The 22,322-nt window shown below is 41.7% G+C and overlaps 1 protein-coding gene across 3 annotated transcripts in view; it reads right to left on the bottom strand.

Annotated features, from left to right (window-relative positions):
• Nucleotides 1-376: 376 nt before the first annotated feature.
• UBXN2B (UBX domain protein 2B) overlaps nt 377-22,322 on the bottom strand; it is a 28,472-nt gene continuing 6,526 nt past the window's right edge. For 2 of the 3 annotated variants that reach the window (XM_040487744.1, XM_040487743.1), the window contains exons 3-8: nt 18,239-18,389; nt 15,370-15,453; nt 14,466-14,575; nt 10,910-11,047; nt 5,683-5,844; nt 2,939-4,734 (exon numbers count right to left, since the gene is read on the bottom strand). In XM_040487744.1, coding sequence (XP_040343678.1) covers nt 4,572-4,734; nt 5,683-5,844; nt 10,910-11,047; nt 14,466-14,575; nt 15,370-15,453; nt 18,239-18,389 — 808 coding nt within the window. In that variant the 3' untranslated portion in view covers nt 2,939-4,571. Of the gene's footprint in view, nt 1,437-2,938; nt 4,735-5,682; nt 5,845-10,909; nt 11,048-14,465; nt 14,576-15,369; nt 15,454-18,238; nt 18,390-22,322 lie in introns of those variants that run through there. The other variant, XM_040487745.1, reaches the window with a different exon arrangement.

Consider the following 22,322-nt stretch of genomic DNA (forward strand, 5'->3'; position numbering starts at 1 on the left):
GATGTTAAACGTGGAAACTCCGGCCTGACACGCTGTATAATTAACAATGTTCTAAAAGGTACGTGGAAAGGTGCACTCTGCCGAGATGGGAAATATGAATCAAAAAGCAACTGTGAAGGCATAAAACGACACGTGCTCATTTTAAACAATCTTCCATCACGAAGGTCAAAGCAGGAAAAGGCGTTGCCTTAAACATGATTATGTTACTATCTATACTAACCGTTAATTTTTGGGTGCTATGCTCGTGCATGTGCGCACACACACACACACACACACACAGTTACACATGTGCATTGGGGCTCCTTTTATAAATGACTTCCTTGGAGTTAAAAGATACTTAAAATTATAGAGAATTATACAGACTTATACAAAATCATACAGAAAACTTCGCACCTTTATTTTGATGGAATAAAAACAAAAACGGTAACGGGAAATTGAGATACCGTAGCTACAATTCAGTTCTTCTCTGTCAATCAAGAAGATACACTACAGGAAATTAAAGCACAGGCAAGGCTATTCATGCTTTAATCTACGTCACTCAAATAAACCTGCAAATCAAGGAGATTTTGAAAAGGATTTTCAATGACTTTCAGTGAAAACATTCTTTATTGGTAAAGCAGACACTTAAACTCTTTGATTACATATGTCATGCAAACCAACTGCCCTCACACGTGGTTGTCTAACAGCTCGATGTAATGTCATCTTTTGGGGGGGTGATGATAAATCCTACAGGTTACATGGACTCCAGTAGTAAAAAGAATTCGGGGAAATGACTCTAAGGAAGCAAAACGCCATGTAGTACGTGTGAGAGTGTTGTTCTGAATGCCCAATTCTCCCTCCTAACTTCTACATTGTCGAAGACTATCATATATAAAGATGGCAGTGGCTTTTGTGTGTGCGTCTACAGGCACGCGACCTACGCGATAAAAAGGAACTGCAGGAATAACATTTCAAACAATTTTACAGGGTTTTGTGGATCCAAAATATGGCAATGCCCTTTAATATAAAATGTCCATTTGTTCCAACAGATGACTTCCGGAGGAAGATGATTTTGCTCCTGTGACACCATAGCTCATTCCTGGTAAGCGTTTTAGCCTGCCATCTGTTCACAGATTCTCCAAAGCGGTTATCAGTCAGTGGAGAGGAGCATGGCTTCCTTTGCTCTGAGAAGACTCAGGAATGACGTCACTGTGCCTCGTGACACTGAGAACAAGCTTCTCTGTGGAGGTGAGATAACACTTCCATCCGTGGAACTTCTGCCAGCCCTGCCAGGGGGAAGCCCTCTGCCAGGGGTCAGTTCACCTCCTCGAAAATGACCAGAGCACCCGAGGCAGGTGGATCCCAGGTCTCCTACTGGCGCATTCACGTCACGTGGCAGTGAGTAGGCATAGTGCTTTCCCAGACACCTGGAAACGGGGCGCCGCTGGAACAAATACCTAGAAATGAGGACGGAGCTTTGCAATCGGGCAGTGGGTAGAGGCTGGAAGAGCTTTCAGGAGCATGACAGAAAGAGGCAAGATGGCCCCGAGTGCCGTTGGCGAGCGGATCTACGCATGTTAATGCTCATGAGGGCACGAAGGAGGTAAAGGGCAGGGTAGAGAACACCTAAACTGCCGTGGAGATTACGTAAACCGTCATAAACAGACTGGTAGAGGAAATACGGGCATTAAAGGTGCTGCCAGTGAGGGCTCCTAGGAGGTGAGGAACATGCTGTTGGAAACCGAAGGAAAAGATTCTGGTTCGAGAGGGGCAAAAAGCTTAGCAACATGGGGTCAGCGGCTGTGTGGAAAGCATTAGTTGCGAGGGATACACCGAAGACACTTGTTTGGTTGAAGAGATTTCCAAGCAGAGTGGGCCAGATGCGGCCTGCTTTCTTCTCGCCAGTTACAGTAAGAGGTGAGAGGAGCCAGATAAACTGAGGACATACGTGTTAAAGAAAACAGGACTCAAAAATGACTTGCAGATTCTCCGTCTACCGAAATGACAAAGGGCCTTAAGAGATTCCCTGTCGGGAAAGACGGCTCAGGGGAAAGAGGAGGGCGCAGCTATGGAACCTTTTGCTAACACCTGAGGAAGGCCTGAATTTTTTTTGTCACACTATGGGTTCTTTGAAGAGATTAAGGGTGTGACCCATCGGTCCTCTCGCCTTCTCAGAAAAGCCACAAAGGGAGACGTGATCAGCTAGGAATGCTCTGTGCAGGGGCCTCTGGTCTACTGGACCGAACCCTCGTAACACGCACGCAAGATCCCCAAGTTTCTTCGGATGTTATACGGGCGGCTACTGCTCTCTTACGTTGAAATGGATGGAGATGTACGAAGTGAAAGACGGTCAGACTTCCCACAATTCCACAGGTAAGAAACAAGCCGATAAAACTGCTCAGGTGCCACCTTTCACAAGAAAGGAAAGACGGCTCTGGGAGGACACCACGAGCCTAGACGGTGCTGTGGGCCACAGAAGGCTGCACCCGGGATTTGAGACCTAATGGCGTGCGCATGGCTCATTTCTAAATTGCCTGGCATGGGTGGCTCTTTTTCTCATTTGCCTGAACAGGAAAGAGGCCTATAAACCCTATTGTCTGCCTGTCCCACCATTCTATTTGGGAGCGGATAACGGTTTTTCTAGGTTCACAGGTGCACAGGTGGAGAGGACTGTGTCCCAGGAATCATGCCCAGACCCTCACTCACACTTGATTTAGAGGATTTCAAATGAGGCTTGGGACTTCCGAACCGGTGGGATCCAGGTAAGACTTTGCAGTCTAAGTCGATGCTGGAATGGGCTGACACTTTCGAGCATCTTTGGAAGGGGTGACTCTCTGTGGGATGCATATGGATCCTCGAAGCAGGAGTGGGCCGTGGTAGTCAGGACGGCCCCCAAAACGTCCCTGTTCCCATCACCGTACCCATAAATGTGCTACCTTACGTGGGAAAAGGATTTTTGCAGATGTGGTTAAGTTAAGCAACTCGAGATGAGACTTTTCTGGTAATTACGCTAGGTAAACCAAAGGTAGTCACAAGGGTCCTTGTAAGAGGAAAAGAGGAGAAATTAAAGTCGGTAGTAAAGGACGAAGGACAGAAGCAGGCATTGGCGGGACGCGGCCAGAGTGAGGGATGCCAGCAGCCTCGGAAGAGGCAGAGAACAGACTCGCCCCTGGAGCCTCCAGAGGGAAGCTGTGATGTGCCACTTCGTGTGGGAAAAGGGACTCTTTAAAGATGCGGCTAAGGTTACCACAGACCTTATAAGGGGGGAGATAATCCGGAATTATCTGGTGGGCCCAATCCAATCACATGAGTCCTTAAAAGCAGAGAACCCTTCCCGGTTGTTGTTAACGAGATGTAATTAACGACAGAGAAGGGTCAGAGAGGCAGTATTCCTGGCTCTGAAGATGTAAAAAGGGGGCCATAGGCCAAGGAAGGCAGGTGGCCTCTAGAAGCTGGAACATAAGGAAAAGGTTCCCCTTTAGAGCCTCTCAAAAGGAACACAGCCTTGTCAATGCCTTATTTTAGCCAGTGAGACCCATGGTGGACGTCCAACCTACAGAATGCAAGATCATAAATCTGTGCTATTTGAAGCCACTAAGTTTGTAGTCATTTGTTACAGCAGCCACAGAAAACGAACCAGGACTGGTGACCAAAGATGAAATGGTATCTGGGAAGAAGAAAAAGCTTTTCTATCATTCCTGATGTAGCCTACCTCATTCGGGAAGTAGCTGGCTTTGGCAGAAATGCAAATATTTATGCTGGTAGTTCTTTAGATCCAGTCTGGCTGACGGAATTTACATTTCTGAATTTGTACACTCATTGTGCCCTGGAGTAGAATACATTCTGGGTTGAACACTTAGAACAGTGTTCAGTATATATAGTGGGTCCCCTAGAAAAATGTGTTGAATAAATAAATGAATGAGATCAAGACAGGCTCTGGGAGGGATTGTAATTACTCTAAAGTGCTGTTTAACAGATCTTCTCAAGAACTGCTGGCCTTTATGTCTTTGCTTCTGGTTTATGATGGTCATAGTTCTGCAAAATACAAGGCCAAACTGTATTTTTTGACACAGTAATATAGCTAAATCAGTAAAAAGGATGCGTACAATCTTAATAGGAGGAATAATTATATGATCAACGTATTTCAAAATCAGAACACATACTTTTCAGTACATGACACAGAAAAAATTTCAAACTATTTGATCACAAGATTTCTTGATGGCTGTTGCTCAATGCAGCAACTTTAGTGCAAATTTTACCAAACGCATTTATCAAAATGGGATTTTGTTCATTTTCTCTGCAAACAAATGTTGTTACATTAATACAGAGCATGTAACAAATTGGTTTGCCTGGACATTTACAGGCTATCAACATAAGCCAGCCCTGCAACTAAAACCTCAAACATATTTCTCTCAAAATCTATTCCTCGTCCAAATTCATCTATTCTAAGGCTGGAAGACAGAATGAGAATAAACCCAAAATTTATCTGTATAAATAATAAAAATAGTTTGCTTTCTTAATGCTATACGCATTTTCCTTATTATTATGGCACATTATCTTTCCTACATGCTATTGCATGGGTAGGAGCAATGTTATTTTAGCTGCTGGAGTATCACAGTATTAAGAATATCTGCTTCTTGTAGCGTCAGGCTTTCATCTGTTAGCTCTTTGTTTGGAAATGAAGTCACAAGAATAAAGTCAAGAGTTGCAAATTCAGGACGGGACTGTATAATAAAGTCCCGGACATCCAGGATCCTGAAGGAATAAGATAAAAATGATTTGTGATATTAAAAGTTTTATTTTAATGTAAGCTTTTAGCTAAAATTAGACGACGATAAGTCCTAACCCTTATTTAAATGTGTTGTAGCTTTTAAAAACGTACATTATTTCAATGGATGGATTTATCTTGGACTATAGATAAAACATGAGCATTCACTCTGAGTGTAGCTAATACTTCCTTTAACTGTAAACAGAGATAATCTTTAGGTGTTTTATACATAAAATAAACGTCAACAGTGTTATTAACACTTTTTTCAGAGTATAAAATATCTTAGCAGCAGACGGGCCAGAAAAAGGTACTTTGAGTGGCCTGGGTCAAGGTGAGTTTAAAACTACCAAAGGTGTAAGTCATAAGGATCATTTTAAAAAATGACTTTCACATATCCCTGGTAACTCAACTAAGATTATAAATATATCCCTTAGAGGGAATCAATGAACAGATAAAAATGGTACCTTAGGAGTACAACAAAAGTACAAATGAATGTTAAAATGACATTGAAAAGTTTATTGACAGTGCTTGTTAATAGCACAATTATACTTTATCTACACCACAAATTTATATTATAAAGAATCTGCTAAGTAGAAAGTTAACTCCAATCAGAATTATAATTTTTAAATGAATAAAGTTTTACTATATATACTATATTAAACCAAATTTGATCCCACTTATATGGTTTTAGCAACAGTGCAAAACTGCAACTTTTAACAATTTTATTTTGGAGAGATACCTGAATTTGCATTAGTCTGTGAGCAGTTCGCAGAGGATGTTCTAACACTGACCTTTCACACAGCTATGATCCTTTTATTTTCCTTCTGTCAAAAACATACTTAAAAAGTGTATCTAATGAATTTCCTATTCCTCTGCTCACGTCACATAGTTTTATTTGGATGAGGAACCACGTGTAAAACTGCGATCGAGCTCACCTGTGTGTACTATTGAATCTTTGTATCAAACGACTCCCATCTGCTAATCTGATCTGAATTTTTGTCGTTGGCACTGAATCATCAATGAGAACAACGGCGTTAAGTATGGACTTATCCTCCTCTTCAGGGGACGAAGGGGTACTGACTATTTCAGGTGTAAGGCTGAGAAGGAAGAATTGAAGAATTAGAACACAAGTCTGAATACGTAAGACGTGAAACAGTGAAGACAGTGGAATAACGACTGACATCCACAGCTGACTCTCAAGTTTTCCCGCCTGGGGTCTGGACCAGCAAGAACACGGCTTCCTTTGGGTCTCCCATAATTCCTCCAACTTCTTTCATTATACTAAAATTATCGTGTATCCTAGGATTCTAATTTATGGTTTATCCAATCTCTTTCAACAGCTTAACTCTGTGGGGCGCCTGGGTGGCTCAGCTGGTTGAGCGTCCAACTCTTGATTTCAGCTCAGGTCATGATCTCACGGCTTGTGGGATCGAGCCCTGTGTCAGCACAGGGTCGGCTTGGGATGCTGTTTCTGTACTTTAATGCTTTCTGTTTAAAATAGATTCTGGGGGCGCTTGGGTGGCTCAGTCAGTTAAGCGTCCGACTTCGACTCAGGTCATGATCTCACACTTCTTCGTGGGTTCAAGACCCATGTTGGGCTCTGTGCTGACAGCTCAGAGCCTGGAGCCTGCTTCGGGTTCTGTGTCTCCCTCTCTCTCTGCCCCTCCACAGCTTGCACTCTGTCTCTCTCTCCCTCAAAAATAAATTAAAACATTCAAAAATAATAAATAAATAAATACATACATACATAGAAAACAAAAAACCAGATTCTGACCGTGGTGCCTGGGTGGCTCACTCGGTTGGGCGTCTGACTTTGGCTCAGGTCATGATCTCACGGTTCATGGGTTCGAGCCCAGCGTCCAGCACTGTGCTGACAGCTCAGAGCCCGGAGCCTATTTCTGATTCTGTGTCTCCTTCTCTCTCTGCCCTTCCGCCCCCGGCGTCCCCCCCCCCCCACCCCAAATCTCACTCTGGCTCTCTGTTTCTCAAAAACAAAACAGGTTAAAAGAATTTTTTTTAAAAACAGATTCTGACCAGATAAGCTTCTTCTCAAAATATAAAAAGAAAGTACCAGGTGGGGAAACTAGGTAAGGAAAGCTGTTCAATGCATTTCTTTATAAGATGTGTGTATGTCAAAATGGATTTATGTGGAATAATAACATTTGAGAACAGGACTGGATTTACAAGAAGGTTTAGGCCAACCATATCACTTTATAGGAAAAAAACAGAGTCACGGAGATTGAAAGACATTTTCAAAGCCACAAAAGATAGTTAGCTGAGTAAGCTGGTTAGTAAGGTATAAAAACACATTTTAAAAAGTTGTGGCAGGGGCGCCTGTGTGGCTCGGTCAGTTGGACGTCCGACTTCGGCTCAGGTCATGATCTCACGGTCCGTGAGTTCGAGCCCCGCGTCGGGCTCTGTGCTGCCAGCTCAGAGCCTGGAGCCTGTTTCCGATTCTGTGTCTCCCTCTCTCTCTGCCCCTCCCCTGTTCATGCTCTGTCTCTCTCTGTCTCAAAAATAAATAAACGTTAAAAAAAAAAAAATTAAAAAAAAAAGTTGTGGCAACTTTAATATTTAGCCTTCAAAGTTATACCTCTTTGTTACTTATTAAAACATTCTCCTTATCATTCCACTGATCAAAATAGGATGACATTTTTGATACACTGTTTGTATGGTTCAAGTATTACGTTAAAAAGAAAATGAAGAGAAAGAGGGAAGTTAATTGATAAAACAAACTCTCCAGGCAAACTGGAGGGAAGGACGGAGGTTGTCTGGAAGGAGAGTGAGTCTCTTGGTCAGGTGGAGAAGCATCGTCTAACTTAAGAGAGGGCAGTAAGCATGGATTTCCTAAACTTGGAGGCTAAGAGGAATATATTCAGAAACTTAATTCCGGTCAGGCTCCGTTTTCTCAGGGAAGCTGGAAGCAAAAAAAGTCTGCTGAGGGCAGGAAACATTTGGGGTGAGCCCTCTGAGAGTGGGAGAGGGCAGCTTGCCCGTCCGGCATGGGGGCGCCCGGCATGGGGGTGCGAACATCCCCGACAGTACTGGGCTGCACAGGGGCAGACAAATCCACAGGCTGCACAGCAAGGCAAGGGGCTGCAGAATTGCTGAGATAAGAAAAGGAAGAAAAGGCAGGAAGGGAAGGATTGTTAGATTTTAGAGGAGAGAGCCCTTAGGGTCCAGGGATCGAGATGAAGTCCAAACTCAGAACAGGTGAGTGGCAGGTGGGTTCTTTTGCACTGCACAGTATGAGAACAGGCAGCCACTGTTGTTAAGCAGAGAGATTTGCTTCAAATCATGATTTGCATCATCATACACACAAGCTCACAAACCTACAGCGACGGTCACTTACTAGCCCTGCTTATCAGAAACGATTCTGTGATTTCCTGGGTCTTGTTGGGTTCTACTCCAGCTCACGAATTTTTATGCAGGAAAACAGTTTATTCTGCCACTGTACATTTGTAGCTTCAAACCTATGATCTGCTTGCTCCTATGATACTACACGAAGGAACCAGGTAATATTTTTATTGCATTTAGGTTTTCCTCATAATTATTTGTCATATCGCAGTAAAAAATTAAGTTGGCTTCCATCTGTGTAATGTTCTTATATGTATTTTTAAGTTTATTTATTTTAAGAGAGAAAGAGGGAGAGAGAATCCAAAGCAGGATCCGTGTTGTCAGCACGGAGCCCGACACGGGGCTTGAAGTCACAACCGTGGGATCCCGACCTGAGCTGAAATCAAGAATCGGTAGCTCCACCGACCGAGGCTCCCAGGCATCCCTATCTTGTGTAACGTTCTGTCTGCAATTCGACTGACGGTTATGGAAAACAATGGACTTATTTCCATTTCTGTTTTGTTTGCCTCTGTTTTGTGATTTCTGTTCAGTCGTCATCTGGAATTCTTAGGAAATGAGCCATTTTAGAAAGTTGCTTTCTGAATCTGTAAAGGTGAACTGTTAGAGAACTTTTATATTTTAACAGACTTCTTAACGTAAAGCCTTCTGAAATGTCCTATGTAGTTCTTCACTTTCTGAGAACGTAACATATACTCTACTACTCTACATTTCGATTCATGTGCATCCGAGAGGCTCACACCACCATGTTAATCTCCTAGTGTCGTTTCCTACACAGAAGCTGAAAATTCTGAAGACTACATTTCTCAGACGCCCTCGCAGCGAGAACGTAAGCATTACGAGGCCAACGTTTTGCAGCTCTTCTGGTCCCCAAGGTCTTGGGAGGCATTTGATTCTTCTACAGCAGCCATGACAGAATGTTCCAGTGTCTGGTCCCTAGCTTCCATGGGCACTGAGCAGCTGAGGGGGACACAGAAGTCTTCACTCTAGAAAGTTCTCTGTTGGGTTTGTTTCTTCCAGGAAAGCTTGATTTGCTATTTCCAGAAATTCTATAAACTATCCAGGGTTCTGTCAGAAGCCCCTTTTTAAGCTAGTAAGTGGATTCTGTTTTCTACATTCGAAAACCCTGACCAATATGGCTAATGATTAACAACACAGCATCATCACAACTTATTTTTGTCATTTTGTCAGGTATTTTTTGTCATATATTTTGTCATCATTACCTCCTTTCTTTGGGGGGGTCATGCTCTCTAGCTAATTGCCTTATGAGAAGAAAGACCGGTCTTTGTAAGATACAACAATGAGACAACATCCTTATTTTTATGAGTTGAAACTGTCGATTGTAATCACTGGCTCGTCTCAGCTATCTTCCCTTTATGCTACTTTCTTCATTTTCAGTTCTAGATTTACTGTTCTACTAATCAAGGTGTGCACTGTAACATTAATTCTTGGTCATAGATTTAAATAAAAAAGAAAGACTATGTACAAAGCAGAGAGATGGCTGGGCATTTTACCTGTGTTCTAAATTAAAAATCAGAATCTGACTAAACATTAAGAAATGAGGAGTGCTACATCTGAAGGTCACAGTTATAAAAACAAGAGAGAGGAAGAAAACCATCAGGAGAAAGCTGACCCGTGTTAGCGGTAAGGAGAGAGAAGGGAGAAATTTCAAACAGATCTGTGAGTGGGCACTGAAGGCTTTGGGTCCTAAGAGAAGCCAGGGCCACACATGTCCCTGTGTTCCCTACCTGTCTCAGAAGTCAGCGTCTGTCAGGAGAAAAGGATACAGAAAGGGAGACTCGAGGTACGAGAGATGAGCGTAAAGAACCGACGTGAATTCTTCCCTATTTTGAGAAACGCGAGGGGAATAGCGAACCAGTGTGCACGGGAAAGAACCTGGATGGGAAGGAATCACGTGGAAAGGAACAAAGGACGCACTGAAAAGGCTGTGATGGAAACAAGGCCCGTGTTACTATTTTACGTGTCACTAGTAATACGTGGACAAAGACAGGGTGACTTTTACCAACAAAGTTCGCAAGATTTCTGAAAACTGTCTTAAGCCACGGCTATCATAAAGGAGTCCGCTCACACACACAAGATGCCACGCACATTGGTTTCTGAACTGTATGCGCCAAAGTCCTAGGGGCTCTTTAGAAACATCTCCAGAGCAATGCCTTCCTTCTGCAATCCAAGCTCAGGTCGTGTGAAATGTGCTCCGTGCTGGGTTTCCCTAACTTGAAGAAAGGGTTCGGTGGCTTTAAATGTGCTGAACACAAACCAACCTCAGCACACAGTTCCTGCTGCGAGAGCTTAGCAGTGCCTTATGGCGGACAGGCAAGCTCACAGCTGAGACCTAAGATGCCAACTGTCTCATCTGATCAACAACCCTTTACAATCTCCCCTTGTGCGCCCGTGTAATCAGAAAGAGGCAGGACCGCACAGGGTCAAAAGCACCAGCTCGAGCCAGAGTGTGGGGTCTGAGTCCCACAGAGCAACCACTTCCCAGACCCGTCGCCTTGGGCAGACTGCCGCGGCAGCAGATGAAGTCATCACAGGATCTATATCCAAGAGTCGTGAAGATTAAGTGACTTCATGTATTTTAAGGTGTTTCCTGGGCCAGGGAAGTGGTGACTGCTATCTAGGTATGAGCTACCAACATTATCACTAGATTTGCATATGTAATTCTACCGGCAAGGCCTTCGCAGTTCACGTTTTAGTTTTTACTTGCTAGGTTGTTTTGCTTTTGTTATTCTCGAAGAAAACTCATGCTGGACAAAGACAAGTATTTTTCTCATTTTAGGATTTTACCTTCCAAGTTTTTGTCCTTCTCCACTGAAAGCCTTGAACCTCAGTCTAGGTTTTATGTATTCTTGATCCCGACGGTCCTCCATATCCAAATTCACGTGGCCACCGTGAACCAGCCGCTGAAGCTCCAGGGGAATCTCTCTTTTAAAAAGGGAAAAAGGTTTTAGTTCACTTAAAAAAAAACCCTAATCTACACCGCTGACATAATTATAACCAAGTTGTGAGCTACTCTGGGAAACAGTTATAATATAGAAATTCCCACGATGATGGATTAGTCCCTGTAGATCTTTCCTTCTTCAAGCTGCCTCACATTATGATGCCTCCAGCTTTGCTTTTCTATTTCAAAATTGCTTTGGCTACTTGGGGTCTTTTGTGGTTCCATTTACATTTCAGGATTGCTTGTTCTGGTTCTGTGAAAAATACTGTTGGTATTTTAACAGGGATTGTGTTAAATGTATGGTTTGCTTTGGGTAGGACAGGCATTTTAACAGTATTTGCTCTTTCAATCCATGAGCCTGGAAGGTCTTCCCACTTCTTTGTGTCATCTTCCAATTCTTTCACAATGAGGTATTTCACCTCACACCTGTCAGAATGGCTAAAATAAAAAAACACAAGAAACAACAGGTGTTGGCCAGGATGTGGCAAAAAGGGAACCCTCTCGCACTGCTGGTGGGAATGCAAACTGGTGCGCCCGCTCTGGAAAACAGTATGGAGGCTCCTCAAAACATTAAAAATAGAACTACCCTGTGATCCAGCAACTGCACTACTGGGTATTTATGCAAAGAATATAAGAACACTAATTCTAAAGGATACACCCACCCCTATATTTATAGCAGCATTATTTACAGTAGCCAAAACACGGAAGTAGCCCAAGTGTCCACTGACTGATGAATGGATAAAGATGTGCTGTATATACCCAATGGAATATTAGTCAGCCCAAAAAAAACAAAAAACAAAAAAAAGAATGAAGTCTTGCCGTTTGCGATGATGTGGAAGAAGCCAGAGTATTACGCTAAGTGAAATACTCAAAGACAAATACCATATGACTTCACTCATATGTAGAATTTAAGAAACAAGAGAAACAACCAAAGGAAAAGTGAGAGATAAACCAAGAAACAGACGGTTAGCTACAGAGAACACACGGATGGTTATCAGAGGGGAGCTGGTGGGGTATAGGTGAAACAGGTGAGGAGGCTAAGGACTGTACTTGTGCTGAGCACTGGGTGATGTGGGAATTGTTGGATCGTTATATCGTACACCTGAAATGCATGTAACACCGTATGATAATGATACTGGAATCAGAATTTGCAAAAAAGTTGTATCACATTATTCCTTAGTGGTTCTCAATACAGGGACTTTTTGTCATCAGTGATCCTGGAGTGCTTCTAACATTTAGAAAGCCAAACTGTAAGCTGGCAATTTATCCCTAAATAAACACTAGCAAATTCCTATGAGGACATAAGAGTTAATATAGATATTTACTTCTAAACTCTCTGGAAGAAGCTGAAGTTTAAAAATCGATAGGTGTCTTTGATTGTCGAGTGATTCGCGAGTGCTGCCGTACAGGGTCGGGACCCAGGTATGAGAATGGTCTGCCACAGGGGTTCTGTTTGCCGATCAAGTCTTGTCTTGGGTTCCACAGAATCACTGAATGCCCTGCCTGAGACTCACATGGATGACAACACTGTCGGTAACGTCCGAGTCTAGAACTTCAGGCTTCGGGTCTGTCTTAGAAAAAAGCAAGACACTTTTTGGGGGGCGGGGAGCATTGTATTAATGTACTTCGATGGGGCGCCTGGGTGGCGCAGTCGGTTAAGCGTCCGACTTCAGCCAGGTCACGATCTCGCGGTCCGTGAGTTCGAGCCCCGCGTCGGGCTCTGGGCGGATGGCTCGGAGCCTGGAGCCTGTTTCCGATTCTGTGTCTCCCTCTCTCTCTGCCCCTCCCCCGTTCATGCTCTGTCTCTCTCTGTCCCAAAAATAAATAAACGTTGAAAACGTACTTCGAAAATTTCAGGAATATGTGTATCATATAAACAGAGAAGACTGCACTTTGGTTTCCTTGGAGCTTTACCAAGCCCCTGACTTCAACGCCACTGATGGTAATTATGTTGCCAAACTCACACACCTCATCATTCTGCGTTTATGTCGGTCACATTTTCTTTGAGAGGTGTAAGACTGCACATAGGTGCGAATTATCTGACTACTATAATTTTGTCTTCTGATGTGGTCAGATGAAGCAGTTACAAATTAAAATATGTACAATTTTATGATAAATTACTTTCCTTTATTTCAATACATTTAAAGTAAATTTTAGATCATTTTTTGGGGAAATAATATGCAGGGGCAGATTATGTCATCTGTGAGTTCTTCTTTGAGGACAGTGAAGGTGGTGGCACAAAATATTTGTCATAAAAAGAGGAAGGTGATTCTACAGTTGCCAACTACTATCTCCTATCAAATCACTGTTTTCAAGGAGTCTTTTTAAAAACTGTTCTTGATCATAATTTTACTTCAAATTAAAACTCCTTTTAGGATACCACGACTGCTTGAATATTAGTCCATAAAGTTTGTGGATTATTTTCATTTAAGAATAAATGAGTTTTGGTCTACATTATAGTACATCCAACACCAGCATGGTCTTGTCTTCCACCATCTTGAAACAAGCATCAATTTCAATAGCAATGTTGATTTTCCCTTAGCAGATCTTCACTTTCCCTAACCAGCTGCTCCCAGCTCTTCCCAGTGACTACAGGTCTCCGGGTCCACAGCACTGTCTTAAACTATTATTTCCTCGTATTTACCCTCGCCACATACTGCCTTCTAGGACAGCTTCCCACCTTTCTCCAGGACTTCAGCATATCGCCTACAGCACTTTTTGGTATCCAAACATTATCTCTGTAGAATTCAAATTCAAAATTCATGCTGATTAGTGTTCTAAAAATAGAGGTTCTCGACTCCCTCAACGCCAATGAGTTTCACCTCTACTCCACTTCAGCCACTCTCCTTGGACGTAATTACATCACTTGGAAAAGCCCCAGCTTCAGTTCCTGGATGGAGCATAAGCTCCTACTCCAGCCCCCTTCCCTGCTACTTAAATCTCCCACTTACTCACCAACCTTCTCTGTTTAGTTGCGTTTCTACTTAGGAACGATCACATTGATGCAGAAAAGCTTTCATAATCATAGCAAAATCACTTGATGCCTCATCCTTTAGCAAGAAGGGCTGGTGAGCTATGATGTTCATTAGATGGGTCAGAGCATCGTATAGATGGTTTACTTTCACGAACCACTACCCCAACTAACCTTTTGAAATCTTCTGCCAGCAGTAAAGCCACCTTAAAAATGTTAATATAAGTTGCTGAATTTCAGGTTGATCAGATTTTGGAAGGGGCCAATGTCTACTGTCCCTCCCCAGCAAGTTAAGAACCAGAGACTTACAGATAGCAATATACCCTTTAGATATTTAAAGATACCCTTCCCTCAGCAACCACTTACATAATACATCCCAGCATGGTGAAAAAGTCCCACCCTAAGTGACAAACAGAACACATACATCTTACCCTTTTTTAACAGACTCCAGAAATTGAGCATTTGGTGGGTCGTGATAAGGTCTCAGTTCTCCATCATCTAAACTGAAACCATTGCTCCACAGTTTAAGCAAAATCTGAACCTTTTGGGCATAGGAAAAAAGACAAAGGCATATAAGAATCCATCTTACTGAACAATCTTAAGCTTCCAATGTGATATTTCACAACATATTAAGCCACCCACTTTATTTAAAACATGGGAGTTATTATTTTTTATTCACAGTTAAAATAAAGACATAAATGAAAGCATGTGTTTGCCAGGCAGATTTGTATGTAGCTTAACAAATCAACAATGGCTGAAATACCAGAGGTCCCACAGCTAGACCCTGGCCTTGAAGTACAATTATTCTGGGTCACTGAGAAAATGAAAGGATTGAGAGCATACAGCTGTCACTCCACACCCACCCTTCTCATTCATCTGTACCCACACTCCTGTCTGCTATAGGGCTTAACCAGTTATGTCAAGGGGCAAGAGAGAATTTCCAATGACTCTCCAAGGCTAAACTATACATGTTTAAATGAAATTGTAACTCCAAATTTTAAAAGGCATAAACAAAGAATGACTGTTTACAACTCAGCTATTTCTATATTCTGACAGTCTACCACTAAGGGTAATTATTATCGTATGTACGTAAAGCTCATTTTGATAGTGAATCATACATTCTTTCAACATATAGAAAATATTTACAATCTAAGTACAAGGCATAAGGGAGATACAAAATATAAAATGTGAGACTAAAAGCTTACACATTGATCCTTTTAAAATCCATGTTTCAAAAAATAACAGAAAAGAGATTATATTATCAATTTTTAAATTTAAAACAGCAGTAACTAGAGGCAAATGTCTACAATTTTTCATTTTGGCTACTATACCTACATCTTGCAGTTGGTTTTCTCCATAGATGTATTCAGACCGCTTACAAAAGGAATTGCCCAATCTATATCCTCCACCTGTAAATGACTAAAATACACCGCAAATGAGCGAAAAATTCACTAAGGTTTATAGTGAAAAACGTTATGATAATGTATGATATATATTTTAAAACTAGATCAGTTATAATTAGCCCAACTGGTTTGCACTTTCGAGGAAAACTTTTTATTTAAATGAAGCTCTTATGTTACAGAGAAGTATACTCAAGTAAGATACTATGTTTCTTCCCTAAAAACATTAGTGACTTGAGTTGAAATAATTTAGACCAATCTTAAATTTAAAAATGCATTTACAGGGGCGCCTGGGTGGCTCAGTCGGTTGGCGGCCGACTTCGGCTCAGGTCACGATCTCGCGGTCCGTGAGTTCGAGCCCCGTGTCGGGCTCTGTGCCGGCAGCTCAGAGCCTGGAGCCTGTTTTGGATTCTGTGTCTCCCTCTCTCTCTGCCCCTCCCCTGCTTGCTCTCTGTCTCTTTCTCAAATAATAAACATTAAAAAAATTTTTTTTAATGTATTTACACACTGAAATATCTAATTTCAAGTATAAACAGATTTTAAAAAGCCACCATTAATATTTTATGTTTTATCATAAAAATTATGTTTAAATCATATTTCACAAAGTAAATAACAGTTTCACAGAGTTAAGGAAGAATTTTATAAATGGGTATAAATTACTCTGAAGATAGGCTGCATATTTATTTTATAAGCTGCTTTTATTTAACTGTTGCAGTCAACTATGATTGTACTTTTTGTTTTATTACACTGATCACAAGGTCTTCTATTTTTCAGGGAGGAAGGCTTATGAAGTAAAAATACCATTCCTTTTAATCACTTTCCATATCATAAATACGCTTTTAATGATCACATTCCGTTCTTTTCTACAGACTAAATAATCCATAAAAAGAAAAAGATACATCGGACTTCGTCAAAACTAAAAACTTCTGTTCCGTGATAAGCCCTGATAAGAGGATGAAAAGACCCGACTACCATCTGGAAGAAAATATCTGCGATCCAGGGGCACCTGGGTGGCTCAGACAGTTAGGTGTCCAACTCGATCTCAGTTCAGGACATGATCTCAGGGTGGCATGACTTTGAGCACCGCACGGGGCTCTGTGCTGGCAGCAAGGAGCCTGCCTGGGATTTTCACTCTCTCTTCTGCCCCGCCCAGCTTGCGCTCTCTTAGTCTTTCTTCAAATACATATATATGCACACATATACATATACACACACATGTACGGATATATATATATGATATAGATTTATAAATGTATGTAAGTACGCATAAGTATAAATGCATATGTAAATACATATACATATGTATGTAAATATATAAATATATATGTATATTTGAATGCATATATTTGACAAAGGACTCATACCTATTGAAATCTCTAAAGAACTTCCAAAACTCAACAGTAACAAACCAATTTGAAAAGAGGCCAAAGTCATTTTGCAGTGGGGGAGAGGAAAGATAATGGCAAATAAACACATGAAAAGATGTTGCACACCACTAGCCACCAGGAAAATGCAAAATGACATCACTGGCCGTTAGGAAAGTGCCAACGAAAACCACAATGAGTTACAACCACACACTTACCACAATGGCTAAAATTTGAAATCGCGACAATACCAAACGCTGGCGAGAATGGACAAACTGGCTCTGCCGTTCACTGTGAAGAGTTCGGCAGTTTCTAAGAAACTAAACATACGCTTACCTTATGACCCAGCAACTGGACTCCTGGGCATTTATCCCACAGAAAGGAAAACTGACATCCACACGAGAATGTGGACACGACTGCTCACAGCAGCTTTATCTGTAATCGTCCCAAACTGGAAACACCTCAAACGTCCCTCAGTAAAGCAAAAGGTTCGACCAACTGTGGCACATCGATACCATGAAGTGCTACTCTGGACTAAGGAGAACCAGGTACTGAGACGCTCAGTAACTCCGATGATCTCCAGGGCATGGAGCGGAGTGAAGAAAAGCTAATCCCGAAAGGTCACATACTATTACTGTATCATCCCACTTGTATGACGTTCTCAGCGTTACGACGTTACGGAGATGGAGAACAGGGTTAGGTGGCAAGAGGTTAGGGATGGGAAGAGGGTGTGACCACAGCGGTGTCCGCCATGAGGGAGATCCTCGTGATGGCAGAGCGGTACCTTGACGGGGCTGACAGTTACACAAATCTACATGTGAGAAAACGACACAGAACTATATATGTACATGGTACCAGCGTCAGATCTTGGCTTTGATTCTGTACGACAATTATGTAAGATATAACCAGCGGAGGAAACTGGGTGAAAGGCACGTAGAACCTCTCTGTGTGCTTTTCGCATATTCATGTGAATCTATAATTATTTTTTAAGGAAGGGTAAACAGGCAAGTTTCACAGAAACGTAAAAACTTGCTGCGACTTTCAATCATTAATGGATTATAATCTTATAAAAATAGAGCAAATGTTTAAAACAGAAACATGTAGTCAGAAAACAATGCTTCCAAATAAGATAAAAACCTATAGACGAGATCAAATATATAAACAGTGTATTTCAGTTTTTTGTTGTTTTTTTTTAATTTTTTTTTCAACGTTTTTTATTTATTTTTGGGACAGAGAGAGACAGAGCATGAACGGAGGAGGGGCAGAGAGAGAGGGAGACACAGCATCGGAAACAGGCTCCAGGCTCCGAGCCATCAGCCCAGAGCCCAACGCGGGGCTCGAACTCACGGACCGCAAGATCGTGACCTGGCTGAAGTCGGACGCTTAACCGACTGCGCCACCCAGGCGCCCCTGTATTTCAGTTTTAAATTCAGCACTTACCTTAGATTTGTTATCACCTGAAGCTCTTGTGGCTTCATTCAGAGGGACAGCCCCATGTTCTCTTGCCTCTTTGAAAAGTTCACTCACAATCTTCCCAGGTGAAGGTTGAACTATATGTAATCCACTGTATTCACGTTCACTTGAATAGAACCTTTCGACATTAAAGTTCATGAAGAAAAACTCAGAATACAAACATAAACTCCTTTGAAGTAAAAAGCTACAGTCTTAGGACATGATCTTTGTTTAAGAAGAACCATTTCTATGACTTCTGTGGAAATTCTTAATTTTAAAAATGGGATTAAGGAATGAAATAGTAAATGGTTCATACACTTTCTCCTGATGGGGTTTGTGGGGAGTATGGCAGTCAAATTCACATCCCACACGAGAACTGGCTTCTCAATTCTCCCATCCCCTTTCTGTAAGTGCTTAGCAAACGCATCTCTCGCACAACGTGGGCACTCTTGGTGTGGTGGGCAAAACAGCGCTGACAATCAGAATGAAGTCTCTTCCCCTGATGAATCCACATTCAGTAGGGACCTACTTAGTGAAGGAACCTACTCCCACACAGGGAATTTATTCCTCAGAGACTTTTGGATTCAAAAATTATAATTCCCTGTATCAAAGGTACATAATGTAGACCACAATTTTTCCAGTGTATCAGCTACATAGTGACTAATTTCTAGTCTGACTCCAACTTCATAATGGTCCTAGGGAACATAAAATTCACATCATGTTTTACATAAGATTTTATCTATTTTATCTTTCAAGATTTTTTTTTTTCAGTCAAGAGTATCAGAAAATATAACCAGCAAAATATCAACATGGAGACAACCAGAATAAGATAACAAACCTCATATGTTCAGTTCTAAATCTGTCCTGAACTGACTCACAAAACAAAGAGGGGAAATTACATCAATACTGCAGGCTGAGAATAGCCTTTCTAGAAGACTTTCTGCAAAATTAGTATATGGAAAACGGGACAGAAAAGACAGAATGGCAGAATGGCTCTTAATTCACTGTAAGCGAAGGAAAAATCCACCTGGAGAACAGGTGGGCACCATCAGAACCCTGCGAACACAAGACCAGCTTGTGATTGCTGAGGACAGGGGTGCGGTGGGCTGGACCCCATCCTGCTAGGGCACTAGGCAAGCACAGAGGTGAGTCTGCCCAGAGCAGCAGACAATGGAAGCCTCAGGGGCCAAGCTTATCCTCAGCGGGCCGGGTAGATCAGGCGAGGCCGAACAGTGCCACAGCTGGCTCTTAAGGCGAGTGGTGGTACACGGTGGGGTAGCAGAGGATTTAAGGCAGCTGTGCGCAAGGAAAGGAAGAGGAAGGAGGAAAGGAAAACAAAAAGAAAAGCTGCCTGTTGCAGCTATTTCCTGTTGTAGCTCCTTCCCATGTCTCTATTCTGGAAAGCACAACTATGTATTTCCTTTTTATCTCAGTCCTGGTTACAAAGACCTTACGGGAAAAATGTGAAATGGGAAAGGATTTACTAGTTCCTTTATGGTTAATGATTTTCTTTCCAGTTTAAGAAACCTTTGCCTACCTGAAGATCGTGGAGATATTCCACTTTCTTCTAGAAGTCTTATTTTATTTTTCTTATTATATGTTATTTTCCTATTTATATTTCCTTTTATATTTAGATCACAATCCATCCGTTTCTCCTCTTTCATAATTAAGTACGCCTATATCCTTGACTCTTGTCCTCAAACGTGAACTCCTCGGATCATCAAAACATTTGTGCACTTCCCTAGGTAACGACCTCTTCTACAGGCGATTCTCAAGTATGTTTTTAGCCTCCTGTGACTTACGGGGTCCAGGGCTGAACTTAAAAGCACCTACTGAATCGAATTCATCTCTCCAAAACTAAACCTGTATTCCCCACACAAATCTTCTCATGAACAGTCACATTTTTTTCCTGTATAGCCTGTAGGTCTCTTTCCTACTCAGTTGCTCCCTATATCCCACGTTACCATGTTTCTACAGTAAATTCTTTGGAAGTATCCCACACTGATTTTACTCTTTCTCCTCCATTCCACTGACGCCACTTGAGTCCAAATTTTTATTGCCACATTTCTTAGATTACCGTCACTGTTTTCTTCTTAATTTCTCTCCTTATCTTGTTCTCCCCATTACTATTAATTTTACACTGTATCGCCAGTCCTATTTTTCTAAAATATATAACAATAGCTAACACTTATCAAGGAGTAACTATGTGCTCATTTAATCCTCATAACAGTGGTATTATCTCTGATTTACAGAGAAAACTAAAGCTTAGGGAGTTTCAAAAACTTGTCCATTGGCAAAACCTTATTAAAACAGAGAGGAAAAAAAATTAGAACTGAGGTGTATCTGTCTCTAGAAACAAAGCTTTTCTCACTGTGTTGCGGTTTTTAGCATAAAATTTACATTAAAAAACATATGCTGGCTTTCCATTGCCTTCTACACAAGTACAAGCCCCTTTGGCATTCAAGGCTGTCTGCCCATAACGTGGCTCTATCCAGGACTGGCTATGTAATTTGCGGGGCTCAGTGCCAAACGAAAAGGAGTCTCTCTGCTCAAAATTTGTTAGGAATTTCAATATAGTAACGGCACAACACTAACCCCAGCACGGGGCCTTTCGCAGCATGGGGCTCTGTGTGAATGCGTAGGTCACACGGCCAGGAAGCACTCTATCTAGCCAACCTTATCTGCAGCTGGTCTACTAAAGTTCTGCTAGCTCCTACTCGGATCCCTCTCATCATACTTACCATTTTCTCCTCTGTGCCCATTTGTTTAGGAACCCTGTCCCTTGTCTTTTGTGGTACCTGTATCTTAATAATCTTTTAAGGTCCAGCTAGGTTCCAACACTGTGCTAGTCATCTTAAACACTTATCCCATTTAATTCTCAAAATAAAACTACTGCCTGATGACTCAAAAGAACTTTTTTTTTTTAAGTTCTCAAATTTTTGAATAACTCCAATTTCATAGTCGTCCAGTGTGAACAAGGAGGCACATTGTTTTTAGGTTCTGTTAGATGTCAACTTTTGCAGACGAATATGTTAAAGCTGCTGTCAGGCTATCTTCTGAGTTCTGTAGATTCTATCCCTCCTCTCCTAAATTACAAACATAGACCACATTATGTGCAGAGTTCCAGACAGTGAAAATATACTGGATTTAAAAATGACAATGAGCAGAGAAATAATTTGATATGCAATTCTGCCCAAGAAAGTGAACCATGAAAATAAGCAGGTCTTCTGTACCAAATAAAGCAGCAGAAATGCAATGAAACTGAGTATATGTCAATGTGGAGGATGGAATCAAAAGAATTATATACTTAGTATTAGGAAATAGCATACTGAGTTAAAAAAAAAAAAGATCCGCCGATAACTTGCTTCATTGTATTCTAAGCAGATTAAACACAGCTTAAGCCTCAGTCAATATCTTTTAGGGCAGCTTCTCCTTTTGGGTATGTAAATATTTCCAGAGATCAAATCTGAGGCACCAAGTTCTTCAAAATGGCATTACCAAATTGCAACTATTAATGGCAACACTGTTTCAGACAGGACAAAATAAAAGAGAAAAAAAACCATTCATTAAAATATGTTAAAGATTCAGGTGCCTGGGCAGCTCAACTGGTTTTGCATCTGACTTCCACTCAGGTCATGATCTCACAGTTCGAGCCCCACATCAGGCTCCTGCTGTCCAGCCTGGAGCCTGTTTGGAACCACTGCCTCCCACTCTCAGCCCCTAACCTGCTTGTGCTCTCTCAAAAATAAACAAACATGAAAAAAAAAATCTTGGGGCGCCCGGGTGGCTTAGTCGGTTAAGCATCTGACTTCCGCTCAGGTCATGATCTCAGGGTCCGTGAGTTCAAGCCCCGTGTTGGGCTCTGTGCTAACAGCTCAGAGCCTGGAGCCTGCTTCAGATTCTGTGTCTCCCTCTCTCTCTGCCCCTCCCCTGCTCATGCTCTGTCTCTCAAAAATAAGTGTTTAAAAAAAAAAAAAACTTAATGATTATATTTGAATAGCAAGGAAAACATTAATACACTAACCTTATTATAAGTAGTCAACTATTTTGTTATATCGTAAACAAATTAAGT

Source organism: Herpailurus yagouaroundi, unplaced genomic scaffold, assembly GCF_014898765.1.
Source record: "Herpailurus yagouaroundi ecotype Mexico unplaced genomic scaffold, PumYag 165, whole genome shotgun sequence".
NCBI classification, from domain to species: Eukaryota; Metazoa; Chordata; class Mammalia; order Carnivora; family Felidae; genus Herpailurus; species Herpailurus yagouaroundi.